The sequence below is a fragment of the Myotis davidii genome, unplaced genomic scaffold, assembly GCF_000327345.1.
Source record: "Myotis davidii unplaced genomic scaffold, ASM32734v1 scaffold115, whole genome shotgun sequence".
Lineage (NCBI taxonomy): Eukaryota > Metazoa > Chordata > Mammalia > Chiroptera > Vespertilionidae > Myotis > Myotis davidii.
This window is the reverse complement of record NW_006291010.1, coordinates 2,872,016-2,898,836: the sequence shown is the minus strand read 5'-3', so window position 1 is coordinate 2,898,836 and position 26,821 is coordinate 2,872,016. Positions and strand designations below refer to the sequence as shown.

At 38.8% G+C, this 26,821-nt stretch overlaps 1 protein-coding gene across 1 annotated transcript in view; it reads left to right on the top strand.

The window, feature by feature from the left end:
* Positions 1-26,465, top strand: part of PLD1 (phospholipase D1) — a 193,482-nt gene extending 167,017 nt beyond the window's left edge. Inside the window, exons 25-28 of the mRNA XM_015564187.1 lie at positions 7,775-7,909; positions 15,275-15,428; positions 22,404-22,521; positions 24,106-26,465. Of these exons, the coding sequence (XP_015419673.1) occupies positions 7,775-7,909; positions 15,275-15,428; positions 22,404-22,521; positions 24,106-24,330 (632 nt within the window). The 3' untranslated portion in view covers positions 24,331-26,465. The remainder of the gene's footprint in view (positions 1-7,774; positions 7,910-15,274; positions 15,429-22,403; positions 22,522-24,105) is intronic.
* The last annotated feature ends 356 nt before the right edge of the window (positions 26,466-26,821 follow it).

Sequence of the window (26,821 nt, the reverse complement as noted above, 5' to 3'; positions counted from 1 at the left end):
GCATTTGCCTCCCTGCATTTTGCCTACATATGCAAATTAACCGCCATCTTGTTGGCAGTTAACTGCCAATCTTAGTTGGCAGTTAACTGTCAATCTTAGTTGGCAGTTAACTGCCAATCTTAGTTGGCAGTTAATTTGCATATAGCCCTGATTAGCCAATGAAAAGGGTATTGGTCGTACGCCAATTACCATTTTTGTCTTTTATTAGATAGGATAAAAAGGAATATGCTGATACATGCTACAACAGGCATGAACCTTGAAAATATTATGCTAAGTGAAAATAAACCAGACACAAAAACCCAAAGGCCACATATTTTATAATTCCATTGTTTATGAAAAATTTTAACAGACAGGAAAGTAAATTAGTCATTTCCAAGGTCTGGAGAGAGAATGGAATGGAGAGTGACTCCTAATAAGTATGGTTTCTTTTGGGGGTAATAAAAATGTCTTAAGATTAGATGGCGGTGATAGTTGCATAGCATCTCAATATACCTTTAAAAACACTGATTTGTATACTTTAAAAACTGCATTTTATGACCCATGATATTTTAAATGATTTGGAAGCTTTAAAATAATGAATTAAACTTTTAGTGTGTGTGTTCAGTGTACAATAATTTTTCACTAATGGTCTGCTCAGTCTAAAAAACTTTAGAAATAATCTTTGACATAGACATGCACATCACCAATAATAAATACTTTCCAAAGTTTTATCTAATTGCATCCAGGTCAGAGAAGATTTACCAGAGCATTATCCCTAAACTCAATTTTCTAGTGGCCCAAAATGAAGATGATAGTGAATGAGTAAGTCTAAAAGATACACTGATAAAACCAGGAGAGCCATTCAGTGCTGACCATGGCTAGTAAAATGCAAAAGTGGGGTTATAAGGGAATAAAAAGTCAGAACAAGCTTGTTTAGTTTCTCAACCATAAAAATGGCCCAGGCTTATTATAAAGCATTCTCTTGGCTCTGGACCCTTTTCCTGCCTTTGCCTATTCAGGGGAAAAATTGGATTTTAACAGAAAAGTAATTTCAGTGTTAAGCCCTCTTATGAAAAGATTTCCAAGTACCCTGGGAACAAGTCAAAATCAGATATCTCAGTGGGGGGAATGTTCATACTCTAAACAGGGAAGAACAGATTAATTACATAATGCCCCTTTTTGAGGTACAATGTTCTATTGTTGGCTTTGTTTTTGTAAATGCGTAGTGGGCTTTAAATACATGAACCAGCTGATCTCTAATTGGATAGAGAACTATAGCTGTCTACTGTTTCTGTTCTTTAAAAATAACAAAACTGCCGCTGTGAATATGTTAAAATTCCTGAAAAGAAAACCAGGAGCTATTAGTGTATAATTATCTAATACGCCAATCTCCAGGGATTTAGTGTTTAATCTAAAGCATTTCTTTATCACTTTTATACTTGTTGTGAATTGTGGCATTTTAGCATTTAATTTAGTATAATTCAACAAGGTCTGGAGGCATTCAATCAGGATTAGAAATGTACAGATACCAAGTGCTACAACTTTTGAAGTAACAAAAGCCTGTAACAACTATTGAAGTCCTTTCATAGAATTTCCTTACAAACATCAAGAGCCTATTGTATTAACTTCCTCATTTCAAGGTGTATATGTACCAATGTTCATAACAGATATGTCCCAGGGGTCTGTATAAACCTTGAGGTTCCCAAATACCTATTTAACTTGGAAACCTCCCTGATATGTTTTCATCTATTGCTTCGCAGTCATGCTTGCATACATTCCTGGCATTCTCACATCATCTTTAAAAGGCACTTGTTTCCTCAGTATATCCTCACAGCACAGGTGAACACCACCAACTTTGTATCTAGTTTTCTTCACAGAATGAAATATACCAGCTGAAATAGTTTCTCAACTTGCTTTTTCTTGCTAGATGGGCACCCCACTGCACATGACAGGCCACACTTGAAATCACCCAAAATGTTCACTTTCTGAATGAGGAACCCTTATCTTTTAGGTTCTGTTACTGGTACTAACCGTTAGCGTTCTTCTTGAAGACATTGATCATAAGCAAGTTAAGTCTCTATCACTTCATAAGAATATCTCATAGTCAAGGATGTAGGCTGGACTGTGTGGGCGTGATAGTTTTAAAGGATATAGACTCGTTAATTTGTGGAGTAGCCTCCAATGGGGTATATTTATTGTTTCCTCATAATGAAATTCAGGTTATGCCTTTTCAGCAGGGATATTGCAGAAGTGATGTTGTTCCCCGCGGGCGGTACCAGGAGGAACACGATATTGCTTTGCCCATTACCAGTTGTATTAACTTTGACCACTGAGTGAAGGTGGTATCTGCCAGGTTTCTCCACATAAAATCACTGTATTTCTCTTTGTAACTAATAAGTATTTTATGGGAAAATACTTTGAGACTATGTAGATATCCTGCTTTTCATCAGACATTCAATAATGCTTTTAGCATGCATTGTGTCTTTTCTGAATCAATTATTACTATGATTCAATTATTATTACTATTATAGTTGCTAAATGCTCATTTCAAATTCCTTTATTTCTTCTATATTTATTACTTTTTTTCTAAATTTCTTAGTTATAATTCTACTAAAATGAGAGCTTTCCCTTCTTTGACATTTAGTATTCCTTCTTATATTTATATTGGTATGAATTTATGGATTCTTACTTTATTCAATGGATCATAATTTGTGATGCTCAGATCACACATGTTTGGCCTTTAAGGGGCTTTTGACAGGTCACCTTCAGCCTTTGTTTTGTTTGTTTGTTTGTTTTTACTGGCACTCCTAGAATTAGTCCTATAATCAGTCATTTCTCCAAGGAACCTGGGTTCTTTCAGTGGAAAATAGAATTTAGAAACTAAAATCTGGGTGCTAGATATGATCATTGCTACCGGGTTATTACTGCTTTAGGCCCTTTGTATTCTGTCAATCATCTATCATCTATCTATCAATGATCTATCAATGATCTATCTATCTATCTATCTATCTATCTATCTATCTATCTATTTATCTATTTATCATCTATCTATCTCCATATCTCCATACAAATACCTCCAATTCTAATCCCCTAGCAAAGGATTCCTTTCTTTTATAGTGAGAAGCGTGACTCCCATTACCTGCAGTATATGTACCCATTTCCTCAGCCCCAGAATGCACAGAGAATAGTTTCTAAATTGCTAGCCTATGCTAGTCTGAGAATTACATCTACTCACTAGAATTTAATATTTTGTTTATAGCCTAAGGATATAGGTATACTCAAAATTAGTGTTCAAAATTTGCTTGGATTATGTTATTAATTTGAAATACAGTTGGTTTGTTTACTTTGGTTTGTATTCCATTTTAAGGTTTTGTTCTGTATCTTTACTTTTTGGAGTGTGTGCAATATACTTCACACAGTCATAAATTTACAAAAGCAAACTTAGATGTGTCACTTCCCTATACTTTCTTTTTCTTCTCCAACCACCTTTTTCATCCTATTGCCACCCACCCTTTATGGGGAACCAATTTTTTCAATTCCTAGATTATTCTTGCTTTTTTCTTTTGGCACAAATGGAGAGATACATGTATACTTTTTTATTCTCCCAATCTATTTCATAAGAATAACATACCTCATATTCTCTTATATACTTTGCTTTTTCATTTAACAATATATCCTGAAAGTCACTCCATATTCATCGACATCTTCATGCTTTTAACCTTAGCATGGTCTTCCACAGTTAATGCAATCACCTTCCTATGTGTGGTCAGTTTGATTGTTTGCAGTGGTTTTTTTTTTATTACAATTATGCAATGAATAACCTTGTTGGAATTTAGGATAACTTTCTAGAGTGACATTTCTGGGTCAATCGGTAATTTTGTTAGATATTGCCAAATTTCCCTCCAAACAGTTTGTGCCCGTTTGCACTCTCACCACCAATGAATGAGAGAGCCTGCTTCAACAGTCTCACCAACAGAATGTGTTATCCCACTTTTTCTTGCCAGTCATATAGGTAAGAAATGGTTTCTCGGTGTAGTATCAATTTTCATTTCTATTATTATAAGGGAGGGTGAAATCTTTTCCAATGTATATTTTCTCATGTGTGAATTATCTATTCATGTCTTTTTCCCATTTTTCTATCAAGGTTTTGATCTTACTCCTTCAGTTATTAAGTTATTTTCATGTTAGGCTCTCCACTCTTCATCTGTGACATACACTTTTCCCCACTTTGTCATTTTGTCCGTTGATTTTGCTTGTGGTGTTTTGTATCATGAAAATGTAGTGTTTTGGTATTTTTTTAAATTGAGTCAACGTTATCAATCTTATATTTTATTGCCTCTGGACAGTTGCAGGCCTTCCCTATACTCAGGTTATACAGGAATTCACTCTGTTTTCTTCTTGTATGGAAAATTTTACTTTCAAAAACATCCAGATAGTTCCATATGCTTTCATTTCTATCTCTGATCAATTTGGAGTTTATTTTTGTGATTGGTGTGAGGTAAAAATATAATTATTATATTTTTCAAATACAGATGCAATCATACTAGCACCCTTTATTTAAAAGTCCTCGTCCTTTATGTAAAAACTAGTCCTTTATTCGTGCACTGGCAGGGTCCCTCAGCCTGGCCTGCACCCTCTTGCAATCCAGGACCCCTCAGGGGATGTTGGAGAGCCAGTTTCAGCCGATCCCCACAAGCTAGGCCAAGGGACCCCATCGGTGCATAAATCCGTGCACTGGGCCTCTAGTATGCATATAAGATCTTTATTTAATTTCTTCCCATCCTCCCCTTACCCCCCCTTCCCTCTGAGACTCATCAGTCTGTTCCATGTTTTCATGCCTATGGTTTCCGCTCCTGTGTTGAGTGTCTGCCCCATGGTGGTCAGTGCACGTCATGGCTACCAGTCCGAGGGTCAGACAGTCAGGCAGTCAGATGGTTGCTTAGGCTTTTATATATATAGATTATTTCCTAGTCATTTGAGATGCAGCCTTTATGTACATATGCAAAACTCCCATATGTACTTGGATCTATTTCTGGACTTTCTATTCCATTCTCAAGTTCAGCTGTCTATTTATGGGCCAGTTCTGAACTGTGTTAATTATATAGACTTGGTAGATGTGTTAATATCAAATAGGATTACTGCTCTGTCATAGCTTTTCTTTTTTAGTTTTATTAATAACCATCCTTGAATGTTTATTTTTTCCATATAAACCATCTTATCAGGTTTTCTAGCTCCATAAAATTTTATTATCTCTACTGAAATTACATTAAATTTATAAATATAAAGAGAGTTAGCACTTTTTAAATATTAAGTTGATTTATCCCAGAACAAGGGATGTCTTTTCATTTGTTCAAAAGTAGACTATTGGCTTTCAATAGTGTTTAAATTTTTTCTTCATAAAAATTTTACACATTTATTGCTAAGTTTATCTTTAAGTGTTCTATCTCCTTTGTTGTGAGGTTTTATCTATGATTATATCCTCTGACTGGTTGTTTGTGTGTGTGGAGCTACATGTTAATTTATATTCTAGCATGCTTATTCTTTTATTGTTTGAGATAGTTTTATCATTGATTCTCCAAAAATACAATTATATTATCTATAAATGGGAGGTGGTTTTACTTCTTATGTGATTTCTTTTGTTTAAATGCATTGGCTAATACCTCCAAGGTAAAATATACACACATACATAGATGTACATATATAATATACATATATAATTCATGTTATATATTTTGAAGCATGTTAATAAAGTATTCAGTATTTCCTATTTTTTCCATGGTTCTTCATTAATGAAAAAAGTGGGTGCTGAATTGTGTCAAAAAATTTTTCAGCATCTGTTGAGATAATCATAGATTCTTCTCCCTAGATTGATCAATATTGTATATTATACTAATAGGCTTCCTCATATTGAGCAGACTCACACCCCTAGAATGCATCTCCTATGGTCATACTGTATTGTTTTCTGAGTGTGTACACTAATCTTCAATCTGTAAAGGACAAGGCCCTATGGCAGTGTCCTGCAAGGAATGAGATCCCCTAGGACACTTGAATTATAGATTTCTATTGAATCAGAACCTCTGGGGAGGGTCCCAGGATTCTGCTTTTACTGGACCCCCCAGAGGTGGTCTTTCTACACACTGAGAAGCATTGGTCTACTTTATTGCTCAATGTGGATATTTTATGGGAACTCACTGCAAAAATGTTTATTTTAGCATAGGATTTGCTCCATGATTCTCTTAAAAAGCTGCTTTATGTCTTATAATTTTAGATTCTAGAGCATGAGCCAACTGCAGGAAAGTAGATGATACAGAGAAACCAAAAGATGAGATACTAGCTGCCACCTGTTTACCCATTCATCTCTTCACCCGTTTATTCAACTTCGTTAGTACTATGCAAGGATTAGGGATACAAAGCTGTGTAATACCTCTGCAACATTAGGCAAAATGGAGGACTAAATAAATGTTTGTAAAAGAATATATTTGGCATTATATTGGGAAGATTTTCCAGGAATTTTATGGGCCTGAAGGGCTTCAAAGAGGAAATGCTCCTCTCTCTGGCTCAAGGAGGAGGCCGTGCTTTGTATAGAACATCTTTCCAATAGGACAGTAACAAATGGCGAAAAAATGATTTGCAAAAATCTCCTTCACATGAAACTGCTTGGAAATGCATCTCCCACACACGATGTACTGGAACACCAGCACATCAACTCCTGGCAAACACAGCTGCACGATCACCCATATAGGTGGGGGAAGGGTTATCTGCAAGTGGAGGAATCTGTATACAACCTGTGAAAGAACTCCTTCCAAGATACCCATATGTAATAGAAACACTGAATAACATCAGCAGTAAAATAGAAAACATTAGTAATATGTGGAAACTTCAGTAAATGGAATATGAGCTCCATTGGTTCTATTAAAGTGCTTTAGATTCTTATAAAAGAAAAAAAAGATTTACATTCTCTTTCTATTAGAATTTGTGATGGCTTGGTTCCACTTTATTTATTATAGCATCAGACTTTGCTCATCTAAGACAGCTGCTCTGTGGGAGAGGGTTCATACAATCTTGTGGCCGTCACTCAGGTCAGAACAGTGGTTATGGGTTAGCTTGGTATGGAATGCGTTTCATATCACATGAATGACCCTCACATGATGAGAGGGCAATGTATTAAAGTACAAACCTGGCTCTGCTTGCTCTGAAGGAAAGTCTCCCAATGTAGCCAGGATTCCTTTCATGCCCTAATTGTAATAATTTAGAAGGAGGAGTGTTATTTAATTGCCAACATTTTTATTTACCCAAAGTCTGTAAAATTTAGCTGCTTCTTTGTGCTGAATATGTTACAAACTATGCATACATCAGGTAGTTTGGGCACTCATCTTGCATCTGATTTAAACAGTAGCAGGTGTCTACCAAGATAGATGCAAATGTCACACCAGAGTCTTGGGTTGTCCACTCTGGCTCAGTTTTAATGATCAATACTAAGTAGTTATTCCCCAAATCATCAAAATAAAATGTTCATACTTAAATATATTTTTGGATAGCCTCTGCAAAGGGAAGATACAGAAAGCACTTCAGTATGATCTTTAATCTGTAGGCACCAAGTCAACAGTGTAAAATTCTCCAGATAGCAAAAATAGATCCTGAGTGAGTTCTGAAATTACATGCACACATTCACACACACATTACACCATCCATTCTTAACAGTCTATTTAAGTAGTATATTTGCTTTGATAAAATGTAATGTGCCTTTATTGAGCTTGGCTATATTAATTGTAGTAATTTCTTTTTAAACCTACAGTTGGCAATCAGTGGATAAATTATATATCATTCTGTGGTCTTAGAACACATGCAGAGCTTGAAGGAAACCTAGTCACTGAGCTCATCTACGTCCACAGCAAGTTGCTAATTGCTGATGACAACACTGTTATTATTGGTAAGTAGATGGTCTCTAATTGTTTCTTTTTTTATAATTTTTTTATCAGCTAAAGTTTTACATATGCCTCCTTTTCCCCCAGTTGACTGCCCCCTCCCAGCCATTCCCACCTCAGGCAGCCCCCACCACCCCAGTGTCTGTGTCCATTGGTTATGCTAATATGCATGCATACAAGTCCTTAATTGTGTTTCTTGCTAGTTGACTTATATCATGCAAAAACCTCTCTTTCTATTCCTCCCAAGCTTCCTTTGCAGTTGAGAGAGACAGTAACATACTATCTAAAACATTTCTGGAGCAGTCTTCTTTGCATACAACCTTTCCAATCCCTGCTTTTATCCATGAAGAAACACAGGCGCAGAGCAATTAACTGGCCATTGTGCAAATTACAGTATCCAAGGGTAGCAGTTAGACCCAGCAGTGCAATAATTGGCCTGCTCTCTTTCATTCTTTACTGTCCCCTTATTTTTATTGAATCCAAGTACCTACATTTTGGGAATGGACGGGGGAGAAATGGGGAGGAAATGAGTACCTGACAGTAATTTGTATGTGTTTGCACCACACCTACCTAACCGTTTTCACAGCTCTGAAGTTGTGCAAGAGTCAGAATCGGAAGGATATAAAAATATGGTTGCCTCTGCACATTCTGTTTTTCCCCTAGAGTCTGTTGTGGGTGTCATTAACCAGGTGCAGAGGGGACCAGCTTTGCTGGTGTAAGGTGGTTAGGGGAAATTGGGAAGTAATGATATGATGCACCCCAGTCTTTTCTTGTCAAGGATACACAACAGAGTTTTCCAGAGGTCCTCTCTCCACCAGCAGATTCGGAGACAGTTACTGGTTGTATATTCTACCCAGATTAGGTCAACCTGCCCAGAGGGATGGGTGTTCAGCTTTGTTGTCTCATACACATGGAAAGCTTTGTTTTCCCACCCTGGAATTGTTTTGCTTTCAAATATGATGTTACACATACATGGAAAGGGCAGGATGAGAACAGTATTAATAATCACCCAGGTAAGTGAGTTGACAAGGATGGGAGGTGTTACTTAGAGATACAGTGTGTCCCACTGTTGGGGATTCTGCTCATCTGTTTTAAATGGAGTGTAGTTTTCCAGCTATTGTCAGATACTTCCCTATTCTTTAAGAAACTAAATGTTTTGGAGTATTTTGAAATGTTTTGGCCATAAATATGTTTATCCTCCCCTGTAAAAAGCAGGGGGGAATCTCTTATCTAGTAGTAATGAGACTGTCTTACCTGGAACATGATTTGAAAAGAAAGAAAAATATTTCTGAAATTAGAAAATGTATAGACTACAGTGTGGTCTCACACGTGCGTGCACACAGATACACACACACACACTTTTTATACATATACAGGACATTTAAGAAAAATGTTTTGTGTCGCTGATCCCTTGCTCTATACGGACCAGAGCACTATAGGGATTTGTTTCCTCCCCCGTTTCCCCCATAACAGGGTTTCTCTTATTTCCCACAGCTACTCTGGCCTTGCTCTTCAGAGCCATTTCAGAATATATTTATATTAAATTCGGCAGTGGCAGTAGGAAGGGGAAATGCTGATGTTTGCTGAAATGGAAAAACAAAGTGAAATAAAGTTCACTGGATGTCTTTAGAAAGACTTCAGAACTCTGGGAGTAAAAAATGACAGCTGTAAATATTTTACCTGTAAAGGTCATGTGGGCTTGCAGCCTGCTTTGTTTTACATAAAGGATCCGTGCAGAGTAGTTTTCAGTAGCAGAGCCATCAGTTCACTAGGTTGGTTGAGTTTTTTTAATTGCCTTATTTTCTAGAAAGGTCTCTGAACCCCCCAAAAGACTGTAGTTTATTCAGGCCAACAGTAACAGATCAATGTTGCCCATAATTCCTGTCCACTCTATAGAAACAGAAGATGTGGCCTTCGGAGTGTGAAGGGGTCTTACGTTTGTCTTCAGGGACTGGGTTTCTGTCTCTCCTTCCTCAAGGGCACCACAGATTCCCCTGGAAAATTCCAAAGGTGCTTCTATTCCTTTTATCTCAGTGGAGACTCTAAGACTAAGCAACATGTTGTTGTTGCTGCTCTCACACACATCAGCCTGTTTAAGTTCATAACACAGAGAACAACATTGGGAATTCTCAGAGAGGCATTTGAGAACTTATGTGAAAAATATTGAACAGGATTAAGCAAGTATCTAAAAGCTTAAAAGAAGTTAAAGTGATCCATGATTAAAATTTCTAACATGGGAAATGTATGCCAGAATTATTGGATAATTGACCTAAGAAAAACGAGTGATTGTTCACCCTCGCTTTTTCCTCATGAGGAAATACTTGCTTTCTCCCATTGAAGGTCTCTTGTGTGTATACTGGTAGCTTTCATTATCTGTTGGCCTGGGTGACCTGCTGGTTATGAAGCCTGTGTCCAATTTTCTAATCCATCTCAATATTGTCACTGAACCAAGTTAACATTTATTTGCTTTCCTAAACACGAGGCTGTACTTATGTATAATTTAACTCTATCTGGCTGACGAAGTGAAATGATGTTTTAGTGTTATCAGTTGACGAGGTGAAATGATGTTTTAGTGTTCACTGATCCACTGCAGAGCACAGTAGGGAGACGTAAAGCAGGAATCAGATGTTGCCGCTGCCCTGCAGCCCTTCTGGGCTGGAGGGGTGGTGGGTATTCTTTCCACCTGACACCAGAGCATCCACGTGGGTAGTGCAGAACCCGAGCAGGAAGGTCAGGGTGGGTAGGTGAATGGCTGGAGTTGAAGGGCTGCCCCAGTAAAGGGAGATTACACTGGATCTAGTCTGCTGGGTCTCAACCCTGGCTGCATTAGAATTGCCTGGGGAGCTTTAAGAAAACATATCATTCAGGGGGAGGTTTATTCAAGTCTGCAAGTTACCTTAAACTAGATTCACCACCCCCCACCCCTCAAAAAAAAAAAAAAAAAGGATAGATGAAGGGATGGGATGGTATTGCAAAATACTAATGGCTGGTTTCTACTTGCAGAAATTGTGATTATTTGGTCTGGTGTGGAGCCCAGACATCAAGGTGTTTTTGTTTTTGGCACCAGTATTTTTAAACACTGCCTAGGCGATGCTCATGTACAGTCCAAGCTAAGAGCTTCTGAACTGGACACACAGGGAACACAAGTGGTGGAAGGACAGAAGAGCTGATGTGGGTTCAATGGAAGAATCAGTTGTCCTTTAATAAGCTAAAATAGGGTACCGTTGGTAAATTCCTTGTCTTTTGTGGCAGTAACACATGGCCACAAACTTAGTGGCTTCAAACAGCACACACTTATTGTTCTGTAGGTTAGGAGCCCAACATGAGTCTCACTGGGCTGCCATCAGGTGTCGGCAGGGCCGTCTTCCTTCCTGGAGGCTCTGAGGGAAGTCGTTTTCTTTTCCAGCTTCCGGAGGCGGCCCACATTCGTGACCCCCTTGCTCCATCTCTGAAGGCAGCTCTGTTCCATCTCTCTGAAAGTTCCCAAAACTTTCAACCCATTCTGCTGTAATCTCCCTCTGAACCCCCTTTGCTTTAAGGACCCCGGTGATTAAATTAGGCTCACCCAGCTAATGCAAGGTAGTCTCCCTATTTTAGGGTCAGTTGATTAGCAATCTTATTTCCCCTTTGCCATGTAACACAACAAATCCACAGGCTTTTACATTAAACAAATCCCTCAGGGCCATTATTCTGCCTACCACCGGCGGATTCACAATTTCTGAAACAAAATGTGAAAAAATTTACAAAGGAAAAGATGGATAAATCCAGCTACCTTAAAATTTAGAAACTGTATTTGTTAAAAAAAAAAAAAAAACCTATAAAGAGAATAAAAAGATAAACTACAAACTGAAAATAGATATTTGCAGCATAATTAATAATCCAAACCAATAAAGAACTCCTATGAATCAGTCAGAAAAGACAACACCCAAGGTAAAATGGGCAAAGGAACTGTAGTAGAAAAGCACCAAAGAGGACATATATGACACCCATAAATATACAAAAGATGTCCATCATCATTAATGTAATAGACAAAGAACAGTTTTTAAAAATACCAATTAGCCAAAATTAGAAAGCCATGCAATGCAATCCAAGTATTGGCAAGGCTGTGGAGCACCAGGTCTCCAGTCCTGAGGACAGAGCCCAGGTAAACACTCGTGTGTGTACCAGGAGACATACACGCACTGTGTTAGAGCATAACTGTGCATCACAGCAAAACTCAGACACAGCCCAAACGTCCATCAACATAGAATGAATCAGCCCTTGTGTGTTCATTCAAGGAAAATCATGATTACAATTATGCACAGATAAATCCCAAAGACATACTATTGAACAAAAGATGCAAATCTCAAAAGATTACATAGGATTCCCTTTATATAAAGTAAAAGCATGCAGAACATCATGAGCAGCAAATTCTCTAGAAAGTTTCCCTCTCGGAGAGGGAAGGGCATGCATGGGAGACACCCAAGGGCTTCCGGGATGCGGTAAGGTTCTGTTTTTCGGTCTGGGTGTTAAATTCAGTGATGATTCAGTACTCCAAAGAAATATATTTTTTCATATACTCCTTTGTATTTTGTTGTATTTCATATGTCTTAAAAAGTTCCCTAATATTATGAGACTTAGAAAATACCATTTTCTAAAAATTAAGTGGTTTTAAATATCAAGCCAATATCCTAATGAAAATAAGAGATTGTAGTTACTGCAAAACAATACTATGTGACTACAACTCGTATTTGTTGTAAACAATGCAAACTCTAAGGGCATGTATGGAACAAAAGGTCAGAATTCCCCTTTTTGTCCTCCCTTTCTTAGCCAGAAGGCACTCCCCCTACTTAACAGTTCAATGTGTGATTTTCTAGAGCCTCGCCCTCTCTTCTTTCCCATGTTATAAAATAGAATGATGTTATATCTGCTGTTCTGAATTTGCTTTTCAGAATGTGGAACCGTTTAACAAGAATAGAGGTAGCATTTACATCAACAAACATCTCTTTTTTCAGTATCTCATTCATTACATTCATCTAAAATATTCTCAGCCCCTTTTCACATTTCTATTAAATAGTAGCCAACACCTACTCAGTGTGGTTGAGAGTCAGTGCCCTGGGTAACTCCAAATCAGCCCTGGAAATAGAAAAACCACTCCTCTCTCTAAGAATTCCAGCTCAGAATGCCAGGAATGTGTTTCTCTCTTTGGGAATACAGCCCGCCTTGGTGGGAGGGAGACTGGGCGACTGGCGTGAAAGTGTGTGTGTGTGTGTGTCTGAGTGTAGGAGGCTTCCCATCCCCAGTGTTCCTGCCAGTGGAGAGCAGTGATGACCACCCAATCCAGCAGCCTGCAGCCCGAGAGTGGCCCCTGCTGGAGGCCAGGGGTAGTGAAGTCCCAAAGCAGCACTGTGGGAACTTGGTTCCTCTTCACGCTACAGTTCACACACCAGGGTGAGGGGTGATTAACCCAGAGAGGAGACATTATAAAGGATTAACAAGAATTTGATAATGATGCCAATAATAATTAACACTTGTAGGGCCATTTATAGATTAACAAGTGCTTTCACATGACCTTACTTAATTCTTACAATGACATTATGATCTCAATGTATAAAAGGCAAAGCTGAGAAAGACTCAATGACTTGGCCCACACTAAGGCTGTGCCAACTGTCCAATCCAAAGATCTAGCTGTACATTTTCTAGTGTAATCAAAAAGTGTATGTATAAAGGACTACTGGTTGCTAACAAAACAAATTGTTTCAAAGGTTGTCTTGTCACCTTACAGCATTCTGGTAGTGCTCCCAAATGTCTGGTGAGGTGCTCCATCCTTTCTCCGTCACCCAGGGTCACTGTGGGGCTCCATTCGCATCCATAGTTATCATAGATTTGCATATTAACTACATGACAACTTTGTGCAAACGGTAGTAATGTCTCTTCAAGATGGGCCCGATTTTTCTTATGTACAACATCCCTCCAGGTGGGCTCGGGCCAGGCTGCTGTCACCTTATACCCCGAATGTCCCCATCACAGGGGCTAGCCGGTGCCCCAGTGCCCCACTCCCCCAGAGGCAGTGGAGTATGTGATTAGGGCAAGAGAAGCGAGAAGAAGAAGAAAGAACCAGTCAGGCCCTTCTGTAGTTTCTAGGACACCTCAAGGATTCAAAGAATGAATCTGCAGTGATTGACACAGAAAACGTGATGGGTTTTCTGCATGCGAGGCTGAGGAACGCAGCAAGCACAGGTTGAACTATTAAAATAATTGTCCTTCACATGGGAGTCAACATTCTTAGCTCGTTTGGATTTAAAAATAGGCTGGAAGAAAGTTGATACAGAAGCTGTTGGCATGCCACACAAGTGAGGCCAGAGAATGGAAAACCCAGAGCTACTGACGGTAATCTGTATTGGGAGTGGACTCTTGCTTGTGAAGGTACCCTTGGGTTTTGATGCTCATAATTCTATGAACATAAGTTAAAGTCTACAGAGGCTGAGTAAGTCTCAAAACTGACTGAGTTGAACTGGTAAGCATATCTTGTATTCTTTGTATGCTTAATGATTATACCAGTTAGAATCCTTTGAGCCACAAAATAGAAAATCCAGCTAGAAGCATGTGAAACAATAAGGAAAACGTATTGTTACATAACAGAAGGTGAGAACGTTCTAGTGCTGGCTAATTCAGTGACTTAGAGACCCAGGGTCTTGCTTCTTTCTGCCCTGCCATCTCCAGCTTGTCTGTCTCCTCATGGTTACAAAACTACTGCAGCAGCCTACGAATCACATCCTCATCCACCTGCTCAGTGAAAAATAGCCAAAGGCTGGAAGCAGCAGCATTCTGTTCTTGTTCCAGTTTATGAAAACAAAAAAAAAAAAAAAACCTTTGCAGAAGCCCCTAGCAGACTTTTCCTCATGTCACACTGCCTAGAACAGTGGTTCTCAACCTTCTTAATGCTGCGGCCCTTTAATACAGTTCCTCATGTTGTGGTGACCCCCAATTTCATTGTTACAAATTGAACATAATTAAAGCATAGTGACTAATCACAAAAACAATATGTGATTATATATGTGTTTTCCGATGGTCTTAGGCGACCCCTGTGAAAGGGTCGTTCGACCCACAAAGGGGTCGCAACCCACAGGTTGAGAACCGCTGGCCTAGAATCATGTCAAGGGCCCAATCTAAGTCCAACACTGGCCAAAATAATGAAATTATAACAGCTGGCTTAGACTGATCCAGATGCACCCCTGGGTTAGGGAAGGGCCCGCATCCCTAAAGCACAGCAGCTCTTGCTAACCTGGACACAATTAGGGTTTTGTTAGCAAGGTAGAATCAAGTGGGAGGGCAGCTGACAGTGTCTGCCTTGAAGAGAAGATTGTTCAGCTTCACTGTTTCTCCTACAGGCTCTGCCAACATCAATGACCGAAGCATGCTGGGAAAGCGAGACAGTGAAATGGCAGTCATTGTGCAGGACACCGAGACGGTCCCTTCAGTGATGGATGGAGAAGAGTACCAGGCAGGCCGGTTTGCCCACGGACTTCGGCTACAGTGCTTCAGGTGAGCCTCCGAGCCTGGATCTGTCTTGAGTACCTGTACTGCAGTAGAACTGGAGCCGGGCCCAGCCTCAGCCGCCTTTCCAGGTTCTTCTTCCTCTAATCGTGTCTCCCCGATACAGGACGTGAACTACCAGGACTCTGTGAAATGACAGTATGTGTGGCTCAGACATTTTGTGTTTTAAGGTTTGTATTATGTGTATGTGTCATGGAGAAACTAGCATTTTAAATCTAGGCCAGGTCAGACTATCCAGTATCTACTTAAGTTTTTTATAGCACGTTTATTTCTAGAAATGGAAATGGTTCTGGTAATATAAGGATATAATAAAAATTATTTCAGTGAATGCCAGAGACTACTGGTATTATTTTATATGTGGAAACTTTGGTTCTCATTGAAGATGGCTCCAGACATGGGAGATTGCTGACCTTCTGCAAGAAGGTGTGAGTTTTAAACAAACCTGTAATCAATCAGAGGGAACACAGGGTTAGGAAGCAAGGGCTACGTGGCCCGAAATGAATCCTTCATTTATTGTTATTTTTAATATATGTTTTTATTGATTTCAGACAGGAGAGGGAGAAAGAGAGATAGAAACATCAATGGTAAGAGAGAATCATTGATCAGCTGCCTCCTGCACACCCCACACTGGGGATCAAGCCAGCAACCCCGGGCATGTGCCCTGAGTGGGACTCAAACCCTGATCTTATGGCTCATAGGTCAACGCTCAATCACTGAGCTACACTGACTGGGCAGAGTCCTTCATTTAATTGTTACTGAGAACTTTCTAGAGTTAGGCTCAAACTGGCCCCATCCCAGGCCCAGTTATCTAGACTCAGGGGTCAGTGGTCCTTCTGGAACCTGACTCAGAGATGGCTCCTTATCTCCTCTCACTCGTCCCTTGCTCACTGAGACATACTGAGCTCCCACTGTCTGTGGACACCCCGACCACTCTCTCACCTCTAGGCTATTGCAGTAAGTTCACAACCGTGATTCTAGAACTAAATTTGCCAGGATTGGATTTCACAGTGAGAGGAGCAAGTGTCCCTGTGTAAGGGCAGTGCTTTCAGCTATTTGGGGAACAGCACGACACAGACACATGCAACAGCATTGTCTCAACCCTACTGGTGTTAGTGGTCGCATTTGGAAACCGATGGGCCCAAAATGAGCCCCTCCCTTCCTGCAAATCGGGTGGCCATTTCCCTCCTTCCTAACTCTGCTTTTGAAAACTATTAAAAGCTTCGGTTTCAGAGATGGTTCACTCTGTTCTCACTGCCCCAGGAGCTCAGCAAACCCATCCCTCAAAATTGGACTGTCAATACCTTCTCACAATTTTTATTGCCTTTGTTACTAATTGTTTTGCCAGTAAGATTTTTTCAAACCATTGATATTTTAATTAGCTCCTAATGTGTTCTGTTTAGCAGGGGAGAGTTTAAAATTAGTATCCTGCTAATCAACCCATTGATGCCTACTGCAGCATAGACAGGCAAAAAATATTTCTTGTGTAAACTAGAAATGTCATCTTTTCAGTTCCATGAGCTTTAGTCTTTTCTTTAAAGTGGCGGGCTTCTTTATAACGTTCTAAATGTATAATAATTATAGTAGTAAGTCGTGCTGATTACAACATATTGTCATTGTACAAAATTTGGCAAACACAGAAAAGGAATTTAAAAAATCAAATTTATTTGTAATCCCACCACCCAGTGCTAACAATTTTAACGTTTGACGTATATCATTCCACTTTTTTTTCTATACATATATATTGCTATACTTTATGTCCTTTTTTAAAGAAAACATGATTAAGATCTTGCAGTTCTACAAAATTATTTCTTATTTAAGTAATGTTACACACACTTTCATGTCATTAAGTATTCTATAACATCTAATGGCTGCATTATACTGAGTATGCCATAATTCCTTTCAGTAGAACCTCATTGTTAGGCAGATTTTCTGCTGATATTAAAAAAATGGTATGTTTCTAGATAGCATCTAGTTTACTTTCTTAATTGTTTCCTTAACTAAATCCTAACTATGGGATTTCTGGTAAAAGTACCCCAGCACGTGTTCTTTGCTTCCAACTTCCTATTGTGTCACTAGCAATATTTGGAGGGCTTATTCCCCGTCTTCTCTGAGTTCTGTTAGTTTATTTAGTCTTCGTCAATTTGGTGGATTTCAGATGGAATTTTATTATTTTAAGTTGAATTTTTAGGGTTTTCAAAAATATATTCACATGTAATTGTTCTTTTGTAGATTGTCTCACCTAGTTGTGCTCTTTGCCCAGTTTAAATGTTTTAATTTAATTTTAATGATTTGTAAGTAATTATAAATTTCTATGCCACGTTTGTTGCACATCTGATTTTCAATTGCCTCTTATTTAAAGGATTTATGGGAAATTTCAATTCTTATTCATCAAAGCAATCAAGGTTCTCCCCGATGCCCACCACCCCACTTTTCTTATAGGTTTAGAATAGCTTTACCAGCCCAAGATTAAATATTTCCTTATATTTTACTAGTCCTTATTTGATATTACTTTTCACATTTAACATCTGAAATTTACTTGGGTATAAGAAATGAGGTGGGAACGCTCACATTTCCCCCTAACCAACCAGCCGACCCAGAACTGCATGATGTGCTGCGGGTGCTTTTGGCCTCTCTAACCTGCTGATACACTGAGTGGCCACATATCCTGGCATCGCTAGGCTCTCCACGATGTTCTATTGAAAGTCAGTTTACTTGCAATTTGATAGCATTTTAATTATTGTAGCTGCGCATTGTAATACTACTTCTTGCCATATCACTTCCCCAAATTAATATTCTTTTCTAGAATAACCTTGGCTACTCTTAAATATTCATCCTTACACATGAAATTTGAGTTATTTATTCAAGCTCTCTTATTAATTTTTATTGGGATTACAGTGGATTTATAGATTAACTAGAGGACTGATTGCACAAAATGTGTGCAAGAGTAGGCCTTCCGTCCCCCAGCTGCCGGCACTGGCTTCCCTCTGGCACCAGGGATGCGGGCTTCACTCCGGCCCCAGCTTCATCCGGAATGATGTCTGGAATGACATCAGGTCTAATTAGCATATTACCCTTTTATTATTATAGATATAAAAGAATTGGCATCTTTATAATATCAAGTCATCCTATTTAAGAAGAAGATATAAACTTCAATTTATTCAACAATTTTTTTTTCTCTTAAATAAAGCTTAAGGGTTTTTATTATTGGGGGCAGGGCGTGTTCTTAAGTAAGCATTAGAGTTTTTTGTATGCTGCTCTTATACATTTCATGTTAAATTTATTCCTAGGTGCTTTTATTTTTCCTGACTATTTTCAAACTGCCTTAAAGAAGCAGTTGTTCCTCAACAATCATTTTCATTTTGCCACCATGGCAAACACAGATAATATATTTAAAAGCACACAAACACCTTGTGTCCATTTTAGCTCCTTTTATTAGGAAATATTCTCAAAGATAAATATTGTAGCCATTTTTTTCCTCTTTAAAAAATGCAACTTCAATCAATTTTCCATCTTGTAAAAAAATAGAGAGACATATTTTAATGTGAAGTCAGTTCTAAGTAGAATCAATCATCAGGGCGCTGCAACTATATGTCCAACAGTTCATTAAGTCCTAGAAAATTATCCAAACTTCACGGACATAAGCATCCCTCAGCAGAAACCATTATCTTCACAAGTAGAGTCAGAATCATTTAAAGCGACAGACGTGAGGAATGGGAAGAACAGAAACAATTTGCTGCAGCTTTTCTATTGTCCCACTGATGTGTAAACAATTCAACTTTAAATAAATAATTGCCATTATACACATCAACATAAAAGCAAACCCATTTTCTCTGGAACCTTAGTCCTCAGAACAATACCCAGAGTACTTCATATTATTTTCACTGTGCATTTCTTTTTTTAAAAATATATTTCATTGATTTTTTTACAGAGAGGAAGGGAGAGAGATAGAGAGTTAGAAACATCGATGAGAGAGAAACATCGATCAGCTGCCTCCTGCACATCCCCCACTGGGGATGTGCCCACAACCCAGGTACATGCCCTTGACCAGAATCGAACCCGGGACCCCTCAGTCCGCAAGCCGACGCTCTATCCACTGAGCCAAACCGGTTTCGGCTTCACTGTGCATTTCAATATAAGTTTCTTATTATTAAAAAACTGACAGGGAAAATAATTTATTACTAGATGTTGTCTGTTATAGACTTATTTAAATACTTTTTCTACATACAAGCTCTTCACCGATAACATGGCAGACATGTTGCCTACTTCTTGTTCTAATTTAAAAGCAAAGTCACAGAAACATTCTTTTTGCTCAGTTTTCAGCTGGTTAGACCTGACCCAAATCCAAGGAATTATTATAACTGACTTATTGTTATAACTTGTACGGTCCCTCAAATTAGGTGCAGTCAGATTTAGCTTTGGGTCTTAATGAGCAGCAGCATCCGTGTGCAAACATAATCCCTGAAGACCTGTGTAAAAGTGATTCCTATATTGGCTGAAGGAGACATTATTTGAAGTGGAAATAGAATTTGAGGTTACAAAACTCCAAGATTACCAGTGAGCCCATGGTGCCAGATCCACTTACTTTAAAGAATTTTAATATAGCAAAAAAAAAACGCAGACTAAAACTAAAATGAGATGCTTTTTTATCCCTGTAGGGCTGACTGAGCCTTTTCAGGAGTTGATAATGTTGGAGAGAATTGGGACAGAACAACATAATGACCTCCACACTGTTAAATCCAATCAATGGTCACTTCCCATTTGAAATTGACACAGTTCTGCTTGACGCCATACGTCATATGGTTCCGGGACACAAGGTCCTCTGGCTTTTCTCCAGTCTCCACGGCCCCTCCTCCACTCCCCCACTGCTGAGGTGCCCAGGTCCCCTTCTCTGTCTATACTCACTCCTTTGGGTAAACCCAGTTAAAGTCACATGGCTTTATGCATATACATATATGGACCATTCTAAGATGTATATCTCCAACCAAGCCTTCCCTCCCAAACTCCAGATTCATTTTTTCAACTGCCTGCCTAACGTTGCCACTTGACTATTTAATAGATATTTCAATAGATTAAAAATGGAATTCCTAATCTTCCCCCACAAACTGGCTCTATCCACAGAATTCCGAGTCTCGGCTAATGGCAACTGCGTTCTCCTAGTTGCTCAAGCCAAAACCCTGCTAGTCATTCTTGGCGCCTCACTTTTTCTCACACCCTATACCTATATTATCAGTAAAACCCATTGGCTCTTCCTTTCTCTCCACCACCCAAGCTGCCACCATCTCTCACCTAGGTTACTGCAGGAACTCCTGACTGATTTCCCCGTTCCAACCCTGCCCTGCAGTCTGTTCTCAATACAGCAGCCATATTTCAATTTCAAGTCGGATCCTATACCTCCTCTGCCCCAGTGTCTGCTATATGCCCCAGTTTCACTCAATGTGAACACCAAAGTCCTTCTAAGGCCTATTTCCCCATTTCTATTTCTAACTAAGCACAAGTCTTTCTATTATTCTTGGAACATACCAGGTATGTGAGCAAAGGACTTTGGACTCAGTTTGAATTTTAGCTCTGTTACTAGTATGTGTCTAAACTTTAGGTCCCCATCTACAAAATAGGAACCCTGTACCATCTACCTCACAGGATTAAGATGGAAGTCCTTTTCAACTCTAAGGCCTTCTCTCAGTACAGGGTTTTTATCATTTTCAAATATGACCTCTAAAACTTATCTTGCTTTGCTTGAGAGCTTCTAATTTTGAGTAACCTGTTTATATATGATCATTCAGATAACATCTAGTGTGTGGTTTCTTTTATGCCAGGCACTCTGGGGATATGAGAGTAGCCAAGTCATGTTCTCTCAGAGAATGTATATGCTAGAAGTGGGAAATGGGCCTGGTAGACATAAAAAGCTGCATAGTGTGTATTGCAGGTGCTCTGATAAAAACAAAGCATATATGAATTATAGTGGGGAACAGAGGAAGAATGTTCAAACCTCCCAGGCTTGATGGGGAGAATAGGAGATTGGAAGGGGGAAGGGGGGGATAAAAAGTTTTATGGAGGTGACTTTGTACTGAATTCTAAAAGATAATAGGGTTATGTAAACAGGTAGGCAAAATTTAGAGCCTCCCTAATTACTCCCACTTCATACTCTTAAAGTATATCTGTATTTATCAAAATTTTAGTTAATTCCTTTGAGGATGATTATTTATTCATTGTTGATCTCACCCACTAAATTTAAATCTACCCAGAGAGGCTCCGTGTCATTTGTATTTCTTTCTGTACCCTAGAGTTCAGCATAGTTATTGGACCAAACGAAGGAAAGAAGGAAGGGAGGAAGGTAGGAAGGAAAAGAGGGAGGGACAGAGGGAGTGAGGGACAGACAGAGAGAGGGAGGGACAGAGGTCAAGTCATGGTTAAGAGCACAGGTTTGAGATGGTCCTGGTCAGGGGCCCAGGTCTACAGCTTACCAGCTGTGTGGCCTTAAAGAAGTTATTTAACCTCTCTGTGCTTTAGTTCCCTTATCTATAAAATGAAGATAATAGTTGATTTTTCATAATGTTGTTGAGGGTTTACTGAGATAGCTCTTGGAAAGGGCTTAACACATCTTGTTTATTGTTAGAAGATATGATGCTGCTGCTTCAAGTTTCTTCAAGGTTACGTGTTTTATTTGCTGGCACTTGTTGTGAATGCTAATCCTATTTTCCATGGTTCTCACCCATTTAGACCAAATTACAAGGACTCTCTTAGATCAAAATTAAGGCCTCTCTATGTGTTTAACAGTTAAAACTTTCAAGCATCATAGTAACCTAGGGGCTTCTGTTTTGTTTTGAAACTTGGTTTTTTTTATATATAAACACAACACAGACACATATACACATACAAAGTTTTAATGAAGTTACCACTAGAAACAATGCTTGCAGCAGACTGCTCTATCTTGGTTACTCAATTTGGAGGACACTTGTATTTCAGGGTTGTCCTTGGCTATCTTTCTGACTCAAGTGAGGACATTCAGGATCCAGTGAGTGACAAATTCTTCAAGGAGGTGTGGGTTTCAACGGCAGCTCGAAATGCTACAATTTATGACAAGGTAAGTCTTACATACTCTCCCTCGCCCCCTGCCTTTTTTTCTTCATTGAATTTCATTACAAAAGCACATCATTATTTCTGCATATTATTGGTATGGAGCATTCTTAATGAGTGTAAAAAAACAATTTACCTCCAAGTTGTAATAAAATAACTCTCTGTAGATATTAGAAAACAAAGAGTCAAAAAGCACCACAGATTATGGTTTAGAAGAGACTTTAGTGGCATTCTGATCTCTCCTCTGCTTCAGGAATCCATCATGAGCATTCTTAGGTGCTTACCCAGCCTTTGTACATGTCTGGTGACAAAGAAAAAAGAGGCAGATGGGATCGAAAAATGAGTCAGAACTGGGTTCAACCCAGCTCACCCAGTTGCTGTTAATATAACTTTGTGAATAGTGACTTGACATTCTGAGCCTTCCATTCTTCTATAAATTAGGAATAATATTCACTAGGGTAGTTATGAGGATAAAATTAGCCTATTAAATGTATCTATCACATAGTACATGACATCCATCCTTAAAATGAAGCTTATTAATAATAAGACACTTTCTTTGTTGGACAGCTCTAATTTTGGAAAGGTGTTTTAAAACCAGCCCCATTTGTTAGGGGGGCCAAATGCATTTCCTGGTAAGTTCTATCCATTGATTATGTACAAGAGTTAAGGGTTGTCTAACCATGGAACAGGTTACCTCACAAAGTAGCCAGCTTTGCATCATAGCAAATATTCAAGCTGAGATCCATTGACCATCTATCAGGTTGGGTAAGAGTGTGTTCTTCTTCATGACTTGCAGAACCCCCTCCCTCCAGCACAGAAATTTCATCATGTCTAATGAAACATGACCACTATCTACACAGCCTTATTTCATATTGAGATCCAAGGCCATGATCAAATAGGTCATGTGCATGCAGTCTTTTAAAATGTAATTTTTAAAATACAGTGGACAGCCTCGTTTGGATTCTGGATTGGGATAATAACAGCTATAAAAGACATTTGGAAGATAATAGGATAAATCTGAATATGGACCACATCTTAAATAATATGCAATTGATTTTCTGAGGTGTGAGAATGGTATTGTGGTTATATGGACCCATATCCTTATTCTTAAGAAATGCATGCTGAAGTGTTATGATATCTGGAACATATTCTTAATGAGAAAAATAAGTATATAGTAGAAACTCTACATAAAGGCACAGATAGGAACATTTTTCAAAATAAAAAGTCAGAGAAAATAAATTATACAATTTTTCTCTTAATCTGGAACCTCTACTGAAACTAAGGGTTGATTATTATCTAAAACATAACATCAGTGAAATTCCTTACTATAAGCTTGACATTATCCCGCAGTTAATAATTTGTATAGATCAGATATGAGTCTACTTATGGTTTTATTTTTTGGAAGCAAGAAAATTTGTCTGTTTCTTTGTAGTAAATAAGAAAAGCAACTTTTCAGTCAGCTCTATGCTGTAACATAAAACTAATAGTGTTTTATAAAGCCAAGAGTTGTCTCTTGAATTAGTATTTTCCAAAAATGGGATATGCTGTCTTTTAAACTTATCACTCTGTTTCCTCTTTGTGTTTTAATCAGGTGTTCCGGTGCCTTCCCAATGATGAAGTGCACACTTTAATTCAGCTGAGGGACTTTATAACCAAGCCCATATTGGCGAAGGAAGATCCCATTAGAGCTGAGGAAGAACTGAAAAAGATCCGTGGGTTCTTGGTGCAATTCCCCTTTAATTTCTTGTCTGGAGAATGCCTATTGCCTTCTGTTGGAACCAAAGAAGCCATGGTGCCCATGGAGGTTTGGACTTAAGAGTTATCAGCTCAGAGACTTCCACCCCAAGAGCGCACTGCGCACAGTGACTTTCTGAAGCCTCACAGCCAAGAACAGCCTGATGCACTCTTGTGTCCAACCCATGGACCCTTTGGGTTGGTTGGGAAGGGCTGATGTAAGGACACTGAACGTCATCAGGGCTTTACATTCCTCCTGCCTATCCTCGCGAGAAAGGGACTGCATTCTTATTGGTAGCATATACTCAACAACTTGAACACACACGCAAATTCCATGATGTACACCAAAGTGCATTTCCCTTACCAACAAGAATTTACCTGTAACTGTGATCTAGGTTGCCAAAAGTCGTCTGAACTTCCTTATTCTTCTCTGACTTTCATTTATGCAGCTAATGTCTGCTGGACCTGCCCTCATAGTCCATATAGCGCTGGTTGAGATCTTGTTTATTGTTAGAAGGTATCATGCTGCTGCTTCAAGGTTCTTCAAGGTTACGTGCAATACCCTTGCCCATCTGGTCCTGAAGTGGTAGTGTTCCCCGAGCAAGGATGCGGTCATTATTCCTTTTCAGTGACTGACAGGATAGTAAAGACTCTACACAGCAGCCCATGTTAGGCAGTTCTGATAACATTGACACTCTATAATACATATCCTGACACCACAGAGCAACAGGAAGGAATTAAATTCAGTTATTGAGACAGAGATTTCACTTTGCCTCTAAAGACACTGACAAGATGTGTCCTTCTGATGAGGCCTGCCTGATCAAATTTGAAAACGTGTAGGATATTTGATTACACAGCAACCGATAAAACTCAAAGACAGAGCATGCAGCCTTCAGAAACCTCCAGGTGTCAGTGGGGATCTGATCCAGATAAGAAAATAAGAGTCCTTAGAGTCCTGCAAAATTTCCTGTCATCCTGAGCTGCTGGATTGATTGAAATTTGAGGCTTTTCTATTTCAAAATCAAACCAGTGGATGCAATTTGTCTTTCAAGAGAATCAGAGGTTTTATAACTCATACCAAGTTAATAAGTAGGAGCCCAGCCTTATTTGACACTCAGCTCTCCAGCAGTGTTATCTTCTTAAAGAAAAATTGATTGCAAAAGATGTGCTATTTCACTTGCATTATTAAATATACATTAACATTCCACCAGGGCTTCCAAAGAGGTTAAGATATTCATTAATTCATACTGTTCTAGTCTGAATTGTTCTGGAAACTTTTTTTTTTCCTTTTTGGACATTAGAGTGCCTTTTGGTACCCCATAGCTCTAATTTTACTAAGCAGAACTATTTTTATAGCCAAAGAGCTAATGTTGGCTCCCAAAAGGCCTATGTCCATAAAACATGGGGTAGGTGCAATGCTTTCATGTCTGTGGATTACCTGGACAGAATCTCATTTGGGTTCTTCAAAGAAGCAAGGACCCAACCCCTGTTTTCGTTGAGCTCATAGTCCAGTGGGAAAGGTTAATTAGGGGCACAAGGTCAGTGATCTTAGGAGAGGATTTCACAGCTAGAAAACTCTTTACAAATGAAGTGGGACTGGGGTTGTGTAATCAGCAATGGAAATGGTAGGCTTTATGAATAAATAACTTTTTTCTTAGCTAATCATGGTAACAGAACTTCATTCTTTAGCAGTTGTAAATAAGATATTTGTTATTTATAAAGTTTAGATTGGCATTTCAAGTGTTGAGTGTATGTGGAATACCTAAGGATTTCTTATATTTCATTTTTAAACATTTTTAAAAATCATAGAACAGTCATCAAACTGGCTCTTGACTTTGTGCAAGAGTCTCCTTTAAAACCATGAAAAAAAGAGCCTAAGGACCCTTTTCCTTTAAAAAATTACTTAATTCTACCTCCCCTCATTTTACAGAGTGGTTGACCTTAGAGATCATGAACCTGGAACTCATGTAATGTCTATAGTTCATTGTTGGCCTCTCCTCTCACTTTATCATAGATGTCAGTACAGATTGCAGAAAGGATCTTTCAAAGCAATTTTGAAACCCTGTGATATTATGTATGTAGGTGTTTTGTCTGTCTCCCCTACTAGAATGTAAGCCCCCTGGGGCAGGGACTTTCCTGTGTTTTGTTCAATGTACCCCAGAGCCTAGAACAGTGCCTGGTACATACAAGGTGCTCAATAAATGCTTGTTGGGTGAATAAATGAGGTGGAGGGGAGTGCTAATGAATTGAAAAACTTACATTAACTCAGACAAGAAATCTTCCTGCTGGTTTCTGTGGCAAGTTTTTTTTTTTCTTTCCTACTGCATCTTCTCAAAGGCAAGATGCTCATCTGCAAAGACGAGAGGCTACAAGATTTACTTGGATGGATTTTATGGAAAATTTGGTGCAATAATTGCCTGTTTTATAATAGCAGTTTACATAGTTCAGCATTCTGCAAAAATTGCATAGGATGTGGACATGAGATGTACTGTGTGGCCTAATTACCCTTCATCCTCTGAAACCATTACTACCTAATCTATCTTTAACAATTGCAATGTCTGATACAAACTTAA